The 19582-nt window shown below is 32.6% G+C and overlaps 1 protein-coding gene across 3 annotated transcripts in view; it reads right to left on the minus strand.

The window, feature by feature from the left end:
• The window catches only part of blo (bloated), a 32253-nt gene extending 16290 nt beyond the window's left edge, over window positions 1-15963 (minus strand). Inside the window, exon 1 of one of the 3 annotated variants that reach the window (XM_081979822.1) lies at window positions 15789-15963. In XM_081979822.1, the coding sequence (XP_081835948.1) occupies window positions 15789-15888 (100 nt within the window). In that variant the 5' untranslated portion in view covers window positions 15889-15963. Of the gene's footprint in view, window positions 1-1130; window positions 1286-12170; window positions 12402-15788 lie in introns of those variants that run through there. The other 2 variants (XM_081979823.1, XM_081979824.1) reach the window with 2 other exon arrangements.
• Between the last annotated feature and the right edge of the window lie 3619 nt (window positions 15964-19582).

Consider the following 19582-nt stretch of genomic DNA (forward strand, 5'->3'; position numbering starts at 1 on the left):
TTTTCGTTTTCTGTTTTTCTCCCGCGCATGCAATTATCTACGTTTCTCTGTCCGTTACACGGTTTTCCTATAGTCGCTTTTGGATTTACCACACCTGTATAGTTTTCTCATTTTCATTTATAATTGCTTAATGAAAGATACATATTGCGAGGTTTAAAGGAGGAATTTGTCAATACGGCAACGTCCAAACAGGTGATTAAAAAGATGGATAGCCTAGCTTGTAATAAACGACGTGCGTAAATTTCAATATGGCGGAGCACTTTATGACGTAACCGCCACGGGAAAAAAAATGAACCATAGCTGCTTGTTTTGTAATTTTTATAACTCAAAGTCTATGATTGGTCAAAAAAGCACAATGCAATTTTCTGCTTTTTTTGACCAATCACAAACCATGACGTGCTGTAATTTGCGCAAATACATGTGACCTAACATCACACCTTATAACCTTTAACATTATTAATATCTCTTAGATAACAATATGCAAGCAAGGCGGCAACCTAGCTTACTGTGTAAATTTAATAGCATCAAAATCAATAACATTGGCTGGTTTATTGTATTTGTCAATACCTGAATAAGTGTATTTATTGAGCCATCATCAGCTTTTCTGAATTAAATACTTGGCTTCGTATTACAAATTCCATATATGTCTGCATTATGAGACGGTGATGTGGATCACGTATCATAAATGCGAATTTAATTACACTGAGTGGGAAACAAGTAATTAACACGTATTTCAAGTCTGATTTCGTTTTAATCCGGTTTGGCTGCAATACTTTTTTGGCAGAAAAACACTGTAATGGCCATAATACTGTTTTTCTAATTTTGGCATATAAAGTGACACTTTTCAAAACTGATTAGAGTGACAAAACGTTTTACTTTTCGTAACTGGTTACATAAATAGCTATTGTAGTTTGTGATTGGTCAAAAGTTGCTTTTTTTTCGACTAATCTCAGACTGAACGGGGATTTATACATAATTGATAGAAAATGTTCCACAATAAGCAACCTTGACTGTTAATACGTCTGAGATATCAACAGTCAAGTAAGGCGGCAACCTGGCACCTTCTAATATAATAATTGATTGTTTGTTTTCCTTGTTTGCTATTAATCATACAAAGTACTTACACTCACTTTTAACATTTAATCCATAACAAAGATCGGCACCAACTATGCTAAAATCGACACCAGCGCGTAATCGGATTCGAGCAGAAAATAATCGAAACCGTCTTACTTCATTAAAGTCAACATTGGAAATATTTTAGTAGCGCGGACCGACTGGTAGACCGAGAATATCGCGATTATATTTTTCTTTTTCGAAATTTGCATTTGTCGTCATCACACAGGGAGGCGAGGAAAAAGAGAAGTCGGAATCGTCCTTGTCTGTTGGTTCGAGCAGGTTATTCAGACGTTATTACGAACTGTAGGTGTTTATAGGGAGTAAAATATACGCCCGAGACCCGGCTGACATTTAAATAATATAAATAATCGACTTCGCCTACTCGGAATTTCTATAAAAGACCGGCCAGGCGGCATTTTATTTGTTTTTTAATCAAAATATCGTTTTTTTTGGGAATAATAATCGCCCTAAATAGCCTAATGATGCTTAATTAATTATTGGAAATTAAAACTATATTATACAGGATGGTCTAGTTTTAAATGTCAATAGTTTACCACTTGATAGCCCACCAAAAAATATCTGATATGTATGTATTACGTCATTTTCCTGAAAAATTTCTTAAGGAAAATACACTTCTTCAAATTTCAGTTAAAAAATCGGTTTTTTTGTTATAACTCTCAGACCGTTGGAGCAATTTGGATGACAAAAATGACAATTTTCTTTAAGCTTCCGCCCAAATTGGAAAACTTTAGTGTTGAAAATGGACTTAGAAACCAATAAATTGACTTTGAAACAATGAAAATTGACTTGAAATGCTCAAAAGTTGTCTTTGTAACTAGTTTCATAGTTTCCGGACAAATTGAAAGGCTTTAGTATTGAAAGTTGACATGAAAAACAACTTTTTCTAGAAGTTTTGACTACAAATTCACACATTTAAACTTTAAAAATTGAGTTGGACACTAAAAAGTGACTGAACCAGTAAAAAGTGACATCACAAGCTTAAAATTTACATTTGAAATAAGTTCTCATAATTTGAAGACAAACTTCCGAGACTAGAAAGGTTTTTTAGGTACTTTTTGAAATTCAATATCTCGGGAACATGAGGAGCTAGAGAGGCCATTTTTAACTCATTTTGTAGTATTTTTTATGCTTTTTCGAATGGCATAGGAACGAATTTCCTGCGAATCTAAATAAAAGAGCTACGATTTTTCAAAAAGTCAAAAAATTCAATTTTTGTCAAAAGTGCAATTTTGGCAAATTTTTATTTTGCTCCATAAGGGTTCTAATGCACACCAACGGATATATTTATACCAAAGGACCTCAAATTAAGGGAAATAACCACTTTGAACCTTTAAAAAATTCGAAAAATGCCATTTTTTGTCAAAATTTTCAATTTTTTTTTTTGCTCCATAAGGGTTCCAATGCACAGTAAAGGGCACATTTATAACTAAAAACCTTAAATTAACTAAAATAAACACAAAAAAAGGATTTTAAAATTTTTCACTTTTCAAAAAAATTGAAAGAATGGGGGGGTACTAGAGAGGTTTTTTAGGTACTTTTTGAAATTCAATATCTCGGGAACATGAGGAGCTAGAGAGGCCATTTTTAACTCATTTTGTAGTATTTTTTATGCTTTTTCGAATGGCATAGGAACAAATTTCCTGCGAATCTAAATAAAAGAGCTACGATTTTTCAAAAAGTCAAAAAATTCAATTTTTGTCAAAAGTGCAATTTTGGCAAATTTTTATTTTGCTCTATAAGGATTCCAATGCACAGCAAAGGGCATATTTGTACAAAAAAAACTTAAATTAAGTGAAATAAGCACCTGGGTGGAAAGTAAAAGCCCATTTTTCCCCCGACTGTATTAAATTTTGTAGGGTTGTTTTATGTTATCAGATAGGAAGTTCAATGAGGATTTCAAAAATTTGCTTAAAACAGTCATTTTCTTACTCCAAGTGGGTTTTACAGGCGATTTTGTCTCTGACTATCCTTTCAAACTGTGTTTTTGGCAGTTCAAACTTGGACACCGCTTTTCTCCCTGACTGTACCAAATTTTGTAGTATTTTTTTATGTTATTGAATAGGAAATTTAATGAGGATTCCAAAAATGTACTTAAAACAGTCATTTTCTCACTCCAAGTAGGTTTTACAGGCAATTTTGTCTCTGACTGTCCCTTCACACTGTGTTTATGTCAGTTAAAACGTTGACACCGCTTTTCTCCCTGACTGTACCCAATTTTGTAGTATTTTTTTTATGTTATTGAATAGGAAATTTAATGAGGATTCCAAAAATGTACTTAAAACAGTCATTTTCTCACTCTAAGTGGGTTTTACAAGCGATTTTGTCCGTGACTGTTTATTCAAACGGTGTTACTAGCAGTTCAAACTTTGACACCCATTTTTCCCCCGACTGTACCAAATTTTGTAGTGATTTTTTATGTCATTAGATAGAAAATTTAATGAGAATTAGGAAAATGTGCTTAAAAATATGATTCGGTCACTCCAAGTGGGTTTTACACGCAATTTAGTCCTTTAAACCGTGTTCAAAATTTAGATCACAATTTTACTAACTTAACAAACCAGTTTTTTCTGAATTACTCGAAAACGGTGACTGTTAAAAAAATTGAGTTGTCCTCTAATTAAAGTCCTGAAAATACAGTTTTGGCCTTTTTTTAGTCTTAGTAAAGTAATTTCTAGCCTCAAAAGTACTTTTACACTATTTTTAGTAGTAAAAAATGATAATTATGCGTAACAATCTTTGTCTTGATTTCCGGACTGTTTTTAGTTCTTGAAATGCAGTTTCAGACAATTCAGAATGAAATTTAGAGGACTGTATCTTTTTTGATGGGCTATCAAGTGGTAAATTATTGACATCTAAAACTGCCCCACCCTGTATTATAGAAGCCAAAACTTTTAGGACACAAAATCAACAGTCATTACGGTCAAACTTAGCTTCATCAAACCACTTGTACAGGGTGTCCAAATAAGAGTCTGCTTTTGTGACTAAACGGTTGATTATTTTAAAAATGAGTCTAAAAAAATCTCTAGAAAATATTTTCAGTTTCAGGAAATGTCCACAAGAGGGCGTATCAACAACTTGTATCTATATTAAAATGTTATTAAGAAAAAATATGCATATCTGCAAAATACTTGCAAAAGAAGGCTACGTTGACTAGTAAAAACTTTGATTTTGAAATTACCATGAAACAAACTTTGCTTTAAGTAAAGTAGCGATGGCCAGCAAAAAAGAGACATAATTTTTAATACTTGCCCTGGCAAGAGTAACATTTTATCAAAATAAATGCAAATATTTCTGTAGAAGCAGAAAAAACAATTTGCCTAAACAACTAATTACACGCCAAGTATAAGCAATACTATTATTGCTATTGTCTAGGTTAAATTGACTACGAAAGAAACAATAATAATTAAGTAGCATTTGAAACGTCCTTGTTTGCATTTAAAAAAAATCCAATGTTATATAAACAAAAACCGTCTAATTACGAATATCATGTCAGCAGCTAGTATTTAAATTATTAGCGTTTTTATTTGCAGTACAAAATATGAAAAAAAAAAAACTAAAAACTAACCTTAAAGAAAAATGTCATTCTTCTAGCTGTTTTTGGTTTGGTTTCTTACATTGTATACCGTGAATGGTAAATTGGACTGAACTATTAACCTACCAGAAATAATGACTCAATTATTGCCATTTGCATGCCGCTAACGAATTGAATTATTCCTAATGTGTAATTTGCATAATATTTCGCACATCACCACGTATTACATTTCATAACGACCTTCCGAGCCCACGGCACTTCCATTTAAAATATTGTTATTATTTACAAACGCCCGAGAGAAAAACATTCTCGAGGATGGTTTTTTTGCGGTTCGAAACGCTTTGTTGTTGAGTGAATCGTAATTGTGCGTGATGGAAAGGCGCCTTAATTATTTCAACGCAATTTTTTGGTTTGGACACGCGAAAGCTGTTGTAGGGCGACCAGAAAACTGGTTTGTGTAGCTATTTTTTTTTTAATTATTGCGGCTTAACGAGTTTGGACCGAAATTGTGAAATATAACGCCAAATATCAAGGCGAGCTAAAAAAAGGGGATTTATTGATATTAAGCGGTTTTGAAACATGAATATTTATTAATTTTGGCAAAATATTATAGAATGTCGTCAGACTAGCTTCGAGGAATTACCACCACAAACCAGTTTAGTATAGTAACTAACAAAACTTTTGTACAGTTTATGCAGAGTGTTTGAAAAGTTAAAAAGACCTAATATTAGATGATATAAGCACAAAAATGCTACTTTTTGTGAAAAAGTGGAATTTTTCATTTTGCTCCAGAGGGGTTGCAATGTACAGCAGTAAGTATCTTATATTAGATGAAATAAGTACAAAAAAGCCTCAAAAATTGGAAAAATTCGGTTTCTGTTACTTAATTAGAAGCAAGTTATTATTTTAAACGCTTTTAAATACAAAATAACATTTTCATACTAGATGGGGTTTCTCTGCTACTTGACTGTTGATGTCTCTGGAAGTTGCAATGCAAGAACGGTAAACAGTAAAGGAAATGGCGGCCTGCAACGCCATTTTGTCTGTCATTTCTTGAAACTACGTGAAATTTTCTTTACAATGAGGTGCAAGTCAATATTTTGGCAGGAAATTCAAAATGGCGGCCTACGACGCCATTTTGTCTGTCATTTCTTGAAACTACGTGAAATTTCCTTTAAAATGAGATGCAAGTCAATATTTTGACAGAAAATTCAAAATGGCGGCCTGCGACGCCATTTTGTCTGTAATTTCTTGAAACTACGCAATATTTCCTTTAAAATGAGGTGCAAGTCAATATTTTGACAGAAAATTCAAAATGGCGGCCTGCGACGCCATTTTGTCGGCCATTTCTTAAAACTACGTGAAATTTCCTTTAAAATGAGGTGCAAGTCAATATTTTGACAGAAAATTCAAAATGGCGGCCTGCAACGCCATTTTGTCTGTCATTTCTTGAAACTACGTGAAATTTTCTTTACAATGAGGTGCAAGTCAATATTTTGGCAAAAAATTCAAAATGACGGCCTGCGACGCCATTTTATCTGTCATTTCTTGAAACTACGTGAAATTTCCTTTAAAATGAGGTGCAAGTCAATATTTTGGCAGGAAATTCAAAATGGCGGCCTATGACGCCATTTTGTCTGGCATTTCTTGAAACTACGTGAAATTTCCTTTAAAATGAGATGCAAGTCAATATTTTGACAGAAAATTCAAAATGGCGGCCTGCGACGCCATTTTGTCTGTAATTTCATGAAACTACGCAATATTTCCTTTAAAATGAGGTGCAAGTCAATATTTTGACAGAAAATTCAAAATGGCGGCCTGCGACGCCATTTTGTCGGCCATTTCTTAAAACTACGTGAAATTTCCTTTAAAATGAGGTGCAAGTCAATATTTTGACAGAAAATTCAAAATGGCGGCCTGGTACCGTCAAAAAATACAACTTTTTTATTTGTCAAGTTACAGTTGACGTCTCGGTGTCATTTTATCAGGGTTGTGTTGTTTTAAAACAACTGTTTTAACACAGTTGTTTAAAACACGTTTAAAACACTGCAAATAAAACAGGTGGTGTTTAAATCAGTGTTTTAAAACTTATGTTTAAAACACTGTTTTTTTTTCAACTAATTAAAAGCTGATTATTATGTGCCTATATTTAATTTATTTAGTGTTTTCAATTCTTTGAGCCTGTGGTCTGCTGTATTGTAATTTTTAAATTAGAGTTTTTCTTGGTTTTTTTTAAATTTTTTTCAGTATGAAAGAACCAAAACTAAAAAAAAAATCAATTTGAAACATACATTTTAATGCTACTTTTTTAAAAGGAATATTTATGCACTAGGCAGCTACCAGCTCTACAAAACTTTATTGAAAATATAGTTTACATAGGAACAGAGGTATAACACCTGTAAAGTGTAAACTGTAAAAAAATCTGAACTTAACATGTCACATGGGTAATAAGTTATAAAAGTTAAAAGTCAAGACCTGAAAAAAAAACATAAAAGCTAATCTTCAGCATTACTAGTAGTATACTATACTAGTAAGGTAGTGCCCACGTTCCCAAGCTAAAAGCTATGAAAACTTTTACGTACATTATTATTTTAATTAAAATTCTTCTTTCTCTTTATTAATTTAAATTAAATACATTATTATTTATTATTTTACGAAACATGGTCAAGGTTGCCTGTATACTGTATTAGATAGCAAGATAAATATTGTTTTAAAACACTTTTTTGATTTTAAAACAATGTTTTATTTCACACGCAAGAAAAGACTGTTTTAAAACAAAAAACATGTTTTTTTGGTTAAAAAACAAGTTTTTTGTTTTTTTTAGAAAAAAACAATTTTTACCCAACCCTGCATTTTATGTTAAAATTTCCCGGAAAAGCCGCTGGTGCAGTCGGTTTTTTGATATTTCAAAAACCAACAGAGTTAGACCTAAAATTTAACATCATAACCATTTATTTGCCAGAAATTCAGCCGGATTAAGAGATACATGAAATCTGACTCAAAAATATTTACAATACAATATGTGATATTATGGTAAAGGATATTTGATGCTCTCTAGCGGCCAAACGGTGTTATCAATCAACTCATGGGGGGATATTTTTAGAAAGCTTGAAATCTGCTCTATCTTTTGTTTTCTAATGACATTTTGACGTAACTTGTCAAATAAGGGAGTAATTTAGTTCACAAAGTACCAACCATGTTCTGTGATGTAGGCAACTGCTGCACATGTAGAATTTCACAGGGTCAACACACTTTATAGCAATAAAACTTAATGTAGTATACAGAAACAAAGAAATCAGTTTATGCGAGGAATATTGACAGAGCAAACTCACCTAAAGGCGAATACACAATGCCAAACGTGCTAAGCATATTAATAACGTGTGTGTTTAACCTTAGACTAGCAGAAAATTTATTAACACCTAAAAGTTTACACATTTTTAAACTTCAGAATATTCTATAATCAATTTCCTATCAAGCCGTTCCCATTGCATTTGACGAGAATGCCATCAAAGAATCACAAAAATCAAACCGGCATCGATAAAGACTTGAAAACAGCAAATATAGTAATTATCGTGCTTCAACATACATCTATTAACAAATAGCTTCCCATGGCTATGTTATTATATCACTTAATGATAAGTTTTGAGCGAAAAAAGCAGCCTTCATTCAATATTCCTGATACGCTTTTCATGAAAGAAGCCGCAATTCAAACCCATAACGATATTAATTGGTTACATTTAACGTTTTCTCGAAAAAAAAAGTCGTCTGGCAGACCGAAAGGGGGGAAAAAAGCTCCACTTACGGGTTCGTTAACGAGATTTATCCACTGCACAAATCGATTTGAACTCGTCCAGAATCGAGACCGTTTTAGACCGGGTTTCAGGCACGTTAATTGTCTATGAAATTATCTAACGAAACGCGCCTAAGATGTTGATTCGTTCGCGTTTATATTCCGACTAAAATATTTGACCATTGAGTGGCTGAAATCAGCTTTACGTCTGTAATTTACGTCGAAGGTTAGGTGGATCTATTACCATTACCGAGACCAGCAATTTTCTAACAACCTGTTTCCACGAGAATATAGTTTCCAGAGAAATTAATTCAACAAAAACATGGAAATAGTTTTATAATTAGTCATAAAAGTGGAAAATTACGTTTTCTCACTGGATGGAGTTTCTCTGCTATTTGACTGTTGATGTCTCTGGGAGTCCAACAGCCACGTTCTTCTTATTGACTGTAATTTTATTACTTTTTTATTCTTCCTCTTTTGTTTCTGTGTTTTTATTGGAAAATGGATGCCTAGAACGCCATTTTGTCTGTTATTTCTTGAAACTATGTGAAATTTCCTTTAAAATGAGATGCAAGTCAATATTTTGACAGAAAATTCAAAATAGCGGCCTGCGACGCCATTTTGTCTGTTATTTCTTGAAACTACGTGAAATTTTCTTTAAAATGAGATGCAAGTCAATATTTTGACAGAAAATTCAAAATAGTGGCCCTTCCAGAGAAATTAATTCAACAAAAACATGGAAATAGTTTTATAATTAGTAATAAAAGTGGAAAATTACATTTTCTCACTGGATCGAGTTTCTCTGCTATTTGACTGTTGATGTCTCTGGGATTCCAACCGCCACGTTCTTCTTATTGACTGTAATTTTATTACTTTTTTATTCTTCCTCTTTTCTGTGTTTTTATTGGAATTAGTACAGTTATGCTAGACATAAACTGAAAAATTATAGAATCTCAATTATTAAGGTTAATTTGATTTACACAACAAATTTTTACGTAAAATGTCAATAGAGCAACTTTTTAATTTTTTGATTACTTTACACTTGACTTCACTGTATTAACATGCATATGTCAGTGTCAAAATCAATTTTCAATATTACTATAAACAATTTAAGCAAAAAATCGATTGATAAATTGATCGAAGCCATGCCACAGCAATAAATAAGTGTCATGCATTACAAAGGTCAAGTCTATGAGTTTACAGGCTGAGAAAGAGGATGATTCAAAGATTCCATTAACAACGCGTTAGAGAAAGTTTGACATACCTAAACTTTTTGTTACAACAAAAACCTCGAGAATGTATGATTGTTTTTAAGTAAAAAAAAAAACGTTTATCAGTAATGGTTTAATTACTAGTTTTAAGTAACAATAATAGATACTGTACCTTGACAAATCAGGAAAAAATACACTAGACAACCGGAAGAGAATTGTATTAGTGTGTAAAATACCTAACAGGTTAAAGACCCAAAGATTTGATAATAAATTTTATTTTTGTTCTTTTATATGTCCAGTTCCTAACAGTAAACCGTTCATTAAAAGACATGCCGACATATGGACTACCTGCATCTACACCTGTGGAACGTGACTTTTGATCAAAACTAGAAACAAATCATAACGATGTAGGAAATGTAAACGAAATGAAAAGAAACGGGATTTTTATTGACGATTTATAACCTGCAAACACTCGCACGAAAATAAATGGCGTTATTTAGTTACAATGGTTTTTTACTTGACAATTTTGTGGGCAACCTTGGCCTAAAACACGCTAATTACTTAATTAAGTTGCAATTAAAGCGTGACATTACCTCTGCAAAAATATCTTAAGCAAATAACGTTAAATCGAAAGTTTTTACTGGTTGGACTGTTGATATCTCAAACAATTATAAGGAAAATATGTTGGAAGAAATAAGTATTTTTTGAAGTTAAATTTTAATTACTCTTTAATACTTATAGTTTATGTTTTAAGTCAAAAAGCACCGAATTGAAAGAAAGTGTGAAATACGTTTAATTAACAATATAAAAAAATCTGCTGAACAACCACAACTTGTTCAACAAAAAATATTAAATTACTATAAGTTAGTTTAAAAAAAAAGCGATAATATTGAAATTATATCAGTTCCAGGCAATTAAGTTGGTTATAATGAATAAACAGAAATTTGTACTTTGTCTAATGAGTTTGTAAGTTCCTCTTAACATTACAAAAAGTAGACAATATAGTAAATAAATTTCGATAATAGTTTACTTTATACAAGCATTTATTTTATTAATAATAACTAAAGAAAATTACACTTTTTAAATTGCCAAAAAGCTTTCAATGTGAAAGTGTGAAATCTAGTGATTATCAATGGGATCAACCGCAGAAAACAATTTTTTTCTAAATATAACTGCAATGAACTAATAAAAACTTATATTAAATTTCAATTTAAAATTGATATGACAATTAATATTTTATAGTTTTACAGTTTTGTGGAGCGAATTTTTGTATGTTAAATCCAATATGTGTGCTGTTAGCTGGGGTCAAAATAAAGCAATTTAGCCATATTTGCCTTAATTCAACAGCTACTTCTGGAGACTGTTTTAGTCTGAAATTAACGTACATTTAGTAGTTTTTCTCAAAAACGGTTGCCAATAGCGAAATGACTGAGGTATACCTTTTCTAAGCAAAAATAACAGGCAAATACGCCTTTATACTCAAAAGTGATTTACCGTTACCGAGAAAAAAACAAAGGAATTAAAAAAATTGCTTGAATAATTTTAAATGGTTTGGTACAAAAACTACGATTGAAAATTTTAATACTTTGCCGCCCTGTAGCTCTGTAATCACCATATTTTGGATTAAGGCAAATATGGCTAAATCGCCTAAATGCGGCAGAGCGTTGTAAAAAATTTTCAGGGACACCCCGTATAACTAAAAGTGTAAATATAGTTTTAGGACACTTTTCTCATAAAAGTACCTCATTAATTAAGCTGTTAACAATATAGGTATTCTACATCTTTAAACAGTTTTTTTAAAGACACAATTAACCTTTACAGAAGGTATGAACTGAATTGTTTGTAAAAATTTTCTGTTTTATTTTAAATAATGCATTTTGAGCAACCAGGCTACGTTCAAGCTATTTTTGATCAAAAACCACAAAATTTAAAATTAATAAAACATAGTCGTGCATAACAAGTTTCTGTCTTAATTGACTGTTGATATCTCGGATACTGTTTCATAAACAGTGTGTTCCCTCTTCTATTTTTTATTGTCACTTTGTTTAATAAGTTTTTTAAAAGTGTTTTAAACTACTAAAAGTTATAGCTTTAAGGTTAAAAAATTCGAACATATGGTAAAATCCATTTGATTTTACGACTTTTATACATCTCAATAAACCAAGTGTCGTATAACCTACTTTTGCTTTAAGCCAAAGATTAAACAATAAAGCTATTAAAGTCACGTTTTTTTTTAAATTCGTGCATTGTGGATATTTCTTAAAAGGTTTATTTTTGTGTAATAATGAAAATATATTTTCAAATTGTATATCATCTCAGGGTCAATTAAACTCAGTTCAAAACACTGTCAGGAAGGCAAAAGTTATCATGCAATTATTTCGTAACTACACCAAGATAGGTTATCTCTTCTTGAACTGTGAAATGGTATTCAAGATACAACTTCCTTATTGGGTCTACTTTAAAAGGAACTTAGAAAGTTAGTAAATTAATTATTAGATACCTTTAAGTCTGGTAAGAAAAGTTAGTCCAAAGAGGAAACTTAGAAGACAAACTACAAGAAACAACATCACTTACAGAGGTTTCTGTCAATTGAAAAGTACGTTAATCCACTAGCACTAGGCACAAGACAATCGACACAGCAAACAACGGATCAATGGATGCAAAAAGCGAAAGGCAATTACGTAGGAAATTATCTAACAAAACGCACTCGAGCTGTTTATTCGTTCACGTCTATATTCCGACTGAAATATTTGACCATTGAAAACCTGAAATGAATTTTATGTCTACAATCTAAGTTGAAGGTTATTATCAACTTCATTTTACATCCACGGAGAGGTCTGTCTCCTTTCATTTATTTATAGAGGCATTTCGAGCTGCAGCTCTCACAATTGCAAGCAATTTATTAATGAATATTAGCAATTACAGTGGACCATTCTTTCCAGCGAGGCTACTACACTATTTTCTATTTTTGCTTTATTTTCCCCGGCCTTCGATGTATACGGCGAAGAAATTGTAATTAAGGGTATACATACTCGCGGAGTTTTTTTTTTTAATAAATATAGCCTGGCAATTATTGGAAGTCTCGGATAGTTTCTCGTCCACTGTACAGGGCAACGACGATGACTATGGGAGAGACCTAATCGCATCTATTTTATGCCAATCTTTGCGGAATTTGTGAAAAAAACGTTTGATTGGAAAAATATTTTGAAAATACACCCGAAACTACCAGAAAATTTACCATTTTTTTTGCTTTGTTAACCTAAACTTAAGCTGCAACATTTAAATTTATTAGTTTGTAAAAAGTGCAATTTTGGCAAATTTTTAATTTGTTCCAGAAGGGTTCCAATGCCCAACAAAGGGTATGTTTATACCAAAGGACTTTAATTTAAGTGAAATAAGTACAAAAAAAGCACTTTAAATTTTTTCATTTTTCAAGAAAATTGAAAGAATGGGGTTGTATTAGGGGTGATTTTTTACTACTTTTTGAAATACAATTTCTCGTTAACATGAAGAGCTAGAGAGACTAGTTTTTGTTCATTTTGTAGTATTTTGTATCCTTTTTCTAATGAGGTTTAATTGAAATCTATAGGAGTTCAAATAAAAATTGGAAAAATGTCAGTTTTTGTAAAAAGTGCAATTTTGGCAAATTTTTAGATTCCAATGCACAGCAAAGGGCATATTTATTCTAAACGACTTTAAATTAAGTACAAAAAAAGAACTAAATTTTTTCGTGTTTCTTACAGTTTCCGAGATCACAAAGGTGAGGGTCGAATTTGAATTACACTGTATTTTGGCTACCAACACTGTTGTTGTCTGTCAACAGTGTCACATATTACAATTGAAGTCAGTATGGTTTATTTTTGCTTGCAATAACCTTTATTAAGAAGGGTAAATTCCGTTAATACGATATTAGGTTAGAAGCAAATCTCAACCTTATTTGTTTGAAGCAAAGATTGGAGCACCATGACTGACAATGTTTTGTATAGAATAACCCACTAAACGATCGTCCACCTATAAAGCGAGGATAAAAATATCAAACACTCTATCATTATGAGACATTTAATGCTGATTAGGTCTACTGTTAATTTAAAAAAATCTTAAAGATGCTGCTGTAGCTACGCAATTTTGTTATAGCCTATTAAGGTGGTCACTTATACAGGGTGTCCCACGACGAAAGACATCGATTGATATTGGAAAAAGTATAAATAGTTTATTCTCAAATAAAACGAAATGTGTTGGATTTAGGTATAGGCAAGTAAATGGAAACGTATAGTAATTTTTAATGCTCAAAATGATTCCGTCTTAAAAAAATGTGGGTTTCTATTTAAAAAACTTGAAATTTTTCAGTTTTTTTAGTGGCAAGTTTATGATTTTTTTTTGACGACCCTGTATACAAATGAGTCATTACGCACCCTCAGTTTAATAAAACGATCCTTTATTTACAATAATCCAAAGGTTCATTACAAAATTAATTACGGTTTTGACAGAGTACAAAAATATGTTGAGCGTTGCAACTGTCACTTTTTTGGAAAAACATCAAATATTTCGAAAACGGCTAGAGATAGGCATAGAGCATTTCAGAGAAAAGGTTCAGAGGCCTCTGGCAATACAAAATGGCTGCTAGAGGCTTCTGGCACGTTAAAAACAATTCATCGTAAGCTTAAGAAAGTTTCAGAGGCCTCTGGCAATACGAAATGGCTGCCAGAGGCCTCTGGCACGTTAAAAACAATTCATAGTAAGCTTAAGAAGGTTTCAGAGGCCTCTGGCAATACAAAATGGCTGCCAGAGGCCTCTGGCTTGTTAAAAACAGTTTTAGTAAGCTTAAGAAGGATTCAGAGGCCTCTGGCACGTTAAAAACAGTTTTAGTAAGCTTAAGCAGGTTTCAGAGGCGTCTGGCAATACAAAATGGCTGCCAGAGGCCTCTGGCACGTTAAAAACAATTCATAGTAAGCTTAAGAAGGTTTCAGAGGCGTCTGGCAATACAAAATGGCTGCCAGAGGCTTCTGGCACGTTAAAAACAATTCATAGTAAGCTTAAGCAGGTTTCAGAGGCCTCTGGCAATACAAAATGGCTGCCAGAGGCCTCTGGCACGTTAAAAACAGTTTTAGTAAGCTTAAGAAGGTTTCAGAGGCCTCTGGCAATACAAAATGGCTGCCAGAGGACTCTGGCACGTTAAAAACAGTTTTAGTAAGCTTAAGAAGGTTTCAGAGCCCTCTGGCAATACAAAATGGCTGCCAGAGGCCTCTGGCACGTTAAAAACAGTTTTAGTAAGCTTAAGCAGGTTTCAGAGGCGTCTGGCAATACAAAATGGCTGCCAGAGGCCTCTGGCACGTTAAAAACAATTCATAGTAAGCTTAAGAAGGTTTCAGAGGCGTCTGGCAATACAAAATGGCTGCCAGAGGCTTCTGGCACGTTAAAAACAATTCATAGTAAGCTTAAGAAGGTTTCAGAGGCCTCTGGCAATACAAAATGGCTGCCAGAGGCCTCTGGCACGTTAAAAACAGTTTTAGTAAGCTTAAGAAGGTTTCAGAGGCCTCTGGCAATACAAAATGGCTGCCAGAGGACTCTGGCACGTTAAAAACAGTTTTAGTAAGCTTAAGAAGGTTTCAGAGCCCTCTGGCAATACAAAATGGCTGCCAGAGGCCTCTAGCACGTTAAAAACAGTTTTAGTAAGCTTAAGAAGGTTTCAGAGGCCTCTGGCAATACAAAATGGCTGCTAGAGGCTTCTGGCACACATAAGTTGGTCAGAATTTTGTGAGGAATCCAAATATGTAATAATATATAGGGTGTTCTATTTAAAATAAGAAAGTTGTGATCGACTTCCGGTATAAACGGAAGTGCAATCATCTTGAAAATATTTTAGTATACAGCCTAATTTTCAAAACTCTCCTATTTATACTTTTTCCAATATGAATCGATGTCTTTCGTCGTGGGACACCCTGTATAAAGTGTATGATAGCTAAAACCTTCTAACTGCTTGATTTTGTTGGGTTAATATATTTAGTAGGTATTAATGTGGTTTTATCTAAAAAGCCAGCCTGGAATTCCTGTGAAACTCTAGACTGACGCATTAGGGTCGTTAGAAACGTTAGAGACAACAAAAGTAGAAAACTCCTACCGATACGTTTGACGTGGACGTCCCGATTAAAGGACACTCGAGGTCTTTGGGAAGCGTCTGACCTGTTCGAGTCAGACCTAGTGACCTCTGCACTGGGCATTTCGTGTCCCTTAACATAAGGGGGTCAGTTAAGTATCCGGTCTTACGTCAACACCTTCTTCTTGTCGTTGTTGTTCTGAAAGGGTCAAACTATACCATTACTTTATCGCACATTTTGTTAGCTCAGGTTTAGTGATGACCATGATTCTGATGAAAAATGATGTGACTGATGTGAATATTAACTTAAGGTTTGTCACCTCAAACAAGTTCAATGAATTTCACAAAAATGTCATTGCAAAAACACAATGAAGCAACAATACGAATGTCTTGTTGAATGGGTTAATTTTAGGCAACCTGTTTGGTTGCAGGTACAAAATGACTTACTTAAGTGAATCGAATAAATTAGTCCTAATTTGAATAAGGTAAATAATAGTGGGCAGACGGCCTACGAGTTTTTTGTAATAGACTTTTTTCAATTTGAAGAGCGATCTGGTTTATCACAACAAACCTTTTTTGGTGTGAGAGAAAATCCCTAAAAAAACTGGTCTCTGCATGTTAATGTGCCATTAATTTAGTGGTCTACAATCTTTATTAATATTCTGTTTTAAACCTTAAATCAGTGTTAAACTATACAAATTATGCAACTGACATACTCAACTATAGCAATTATTGGTTATTTAAATTTACATACGAAATTGAATTGGGTACACACAAGACATACAGTATCGTGGATGTTATATAACACGGTTTAATAACTGGGTCGACTGTACAACGACTGGAAACTGGTTTCCAAAATTGAAAGTAACGCAAGTTAGATCATACAGAGTGTTCACATAAAAATGCAAAACCTGATAAGCAAACTTTCACGGTGTTTATTAATGACGGAACCAATTTCTTGCATTGCACTTGATGTTTTCAAACTCGATTGGATAAGCGAGTTACAGATTCCGATTTCTTTATCAGGAAATACTCGACATTTCCTCTTGTTTGTGCGATAGAGAGCAAATAAGTTATTTTCCGGAGAAAATAACAATTTGAATTATTGTTAAACAATTTGTATGTAAGTTGATTTTTACAAACATAAAAATTTCAAAACTTTATATAGGCATTATATTATTGACTTTAGACAAATCTAGAGATAAACCTTGAAAGTGTCATGTGTCAGTGTGCCTAAACGGATGTGACGTCACTTGACAATTGATAACTAATAAAGTGGTCACGTGACCATTTGTTGAAAATCGCCTATGCTCTTTCTAATGGCCGGTTAGCGTAATTGATAGGAGTTTAAATAAAAAAGTTACAACCTTTCAAAAATACAAAAAATGACAGTTTTGGTAAAAAGTGCATTTTTGGCAAATTTTTAATTTGCTCCATAAGGGTTACAATGCACAGCAAAAGGTATATTTATACTAAAGGACCTCAAATTAGGTGAAATAACCACTCTGAACCTTTTAAAATTTCGAAAAATGCAATTTTTTGTCAAAATTTTCAATTTTTTTTTTTGCTCCATAAGGGTTCCAATGCACAGCAAAGGGCATATTTATAACTAAAAACCTTAAATTAGGTGAAATAAGCACAAAAAAGGCATTTTATAATTTTTCATTTTTCAAAAAAATTGAAAGAATGGGGGGGTATTAGAGGTCTTTTTTAAGTACTTTTTAAGATTCAATCTCTCGGTAACGTGAGGAGTTAGAAAGGCGAGTTTTGGGGCATTTTGTAGTATTTGTTATCCTCTTTCTAATAGCGTTTCAGTGAAATCTATAGAAGTTTAATTGAAAAAGTTACAATCATTCAAAAATTGAAAAAATGTCACTTTTGCAAAAAGTGCAATTTTGGCAATTTTTTATTTTGCCCTAGGAGTGTTCTAATGCACAGCAAAGGGCATATTTATACCAAAGGATCTTCAATTAAGTGAAATAAGTACAAAAAAAGCACTTTAAAATTTTAATTTTTCAAAAAAATTTAAAGAATGGGGGGGTATTAGCTGTCTTTTTTTACTACTTTTTGAAATTAAATATCTCGGTAACGTGAAGAGTTAGAGAGGCCAGTTTTGGCTCCTTTTGTAGTATTTTTTATCCTTTTTTTAATGGCGTTTCAGTGAAATTTATAGGAGTTCAAATAAAAAAGTTACAATTATTCAAAAATTGAAAAAATGTCACTTTTGCAAAAAGTGCAATTTCGGCAATTTTTTATTTTGCCCTAGGAGTGTTCTAATGCACAGCAAAGGGCATATTTATACCAAAGGATCTTCAATTAAGTGAAATAAGTACAAAAAAAGCACTTTAAAATTTTAATTTTTCAAAAAAATTTAAAGAATGGGGGGGTATTAGCTGTCTTTTTTTACTACTTTTTGAAATTAAATATCTCGGTAACGTGAAGAGTTAGAGGGGCGAGTTTTGGAGCATTTTGTAGTATTTGTTATCCTCTTTCTAATAGCGATTCAGTGAAATCTATAGAAGTTTAATTGAAAAAGTTACAATCATTCAAAAATTGAAAAAATGTCACTTTTGCAAAAAGTGCAATTTCGGCAATTTTTTATTTTGCCCTAGGAGTGTTCTAATGCACAGCAAAGGGCATATTTATCCCAAAGGACCTTAAATTAGGTGAAATAAGTACAAAAAAAGCACTTTAAAATTTTCATTTTTCAAAAAAATTGAAAGAATGGGGGGGTATTAGCTGTCTTTTTTTACTACTTTTTGAAATTAAATATCTCGGTAACATGAAGAGCTAGAGAGGCCAGTTTTGGCTCCTTTTGTAGTATTTTGTATCCTTTTTTTAATGACGTTTCAGTGAAATTTATAGGAGTTCAAATAAAAAAGTTACAATCAATCAAAATTGGGAAAATGTAAGTTTTTATAAAAAGTGCAATTTTGTACCAAAGGACATATTTATGCCTTAAATTAGATGAAATAAGCACACAAAATTTTTTGTTTTTTTTCTTTTTAATTAAAGAATTGATAACTTGTTTGCTTTACATGTGACTGTCCATGTGCAAACAACTTATTCCATATGCAGAAAAAGCTAACCCATAAACGTGACTGATCATTAACAAAGTATGAAAGCACTCCCAAAGGTATTATTCATATTCAACTATTTAATTGATTAATGGTTCAACTGGCCACATTACAATCTTCTGTGCGAATAAATACAACCGTTAGATCAACCAGGGTCAATTTGCAGGTTCTTAAAGTGGATTGGTTAAATGGACCATTTTAGTAACATATTTTTCACTTTGGGTTTTTTTTAAATAGCGAAGGCAAAAAATCATGTCACGGTTGGAAATTTATCTTTTGTCGGCTCGAGGCTTGAATCGTAAACGAGTTGCGTTAATTTTAATGGTGATTTATTTGGTTTTCAACGTAGGAATTCGCACAATTGTGATAAAAACCGGTGGCGAAGCAATTTTTCCAATGCTCATCTGCCTAACGAGCTTTCGCTCTAGGGTTAATGTATGGTAATAATGGCTGGTTCTAATTTCATCAATCAGAAGTTTAAAAATCAATATTCTGAACAGCTTGAGGCAAGTAAATGTAAATGAGACAACACTAAAAATAGTCTTAATCGGTTAAGAAATTTCACGCTATAAACATAAGAAGTTAGAAACTACGTAACAGATACAAAATATCAGTGCAGAACCAAATTTTACTTTTGAGCCATTTTACGTCTGTTGGGACCACATTGTATTCTTTCGTCTCAAAACAAGCAAAGATCGATTCCGATGTTGTTCTATTATGCATATTTTTTGTTACTTTTGG

Source organism: Ips typographus, linkage group LG5, assembly GCF_016097725.1.
Source record: "Ips typographus isolate SLU linkage group LG5, UJ_Ityp_2.0, whole genome shotgun sequence".
NCBI lineage: Eukaryota > Metazoa > Arthropoda > Insecta > Coleoptera > Curculionidae > Ips > Ips typographus.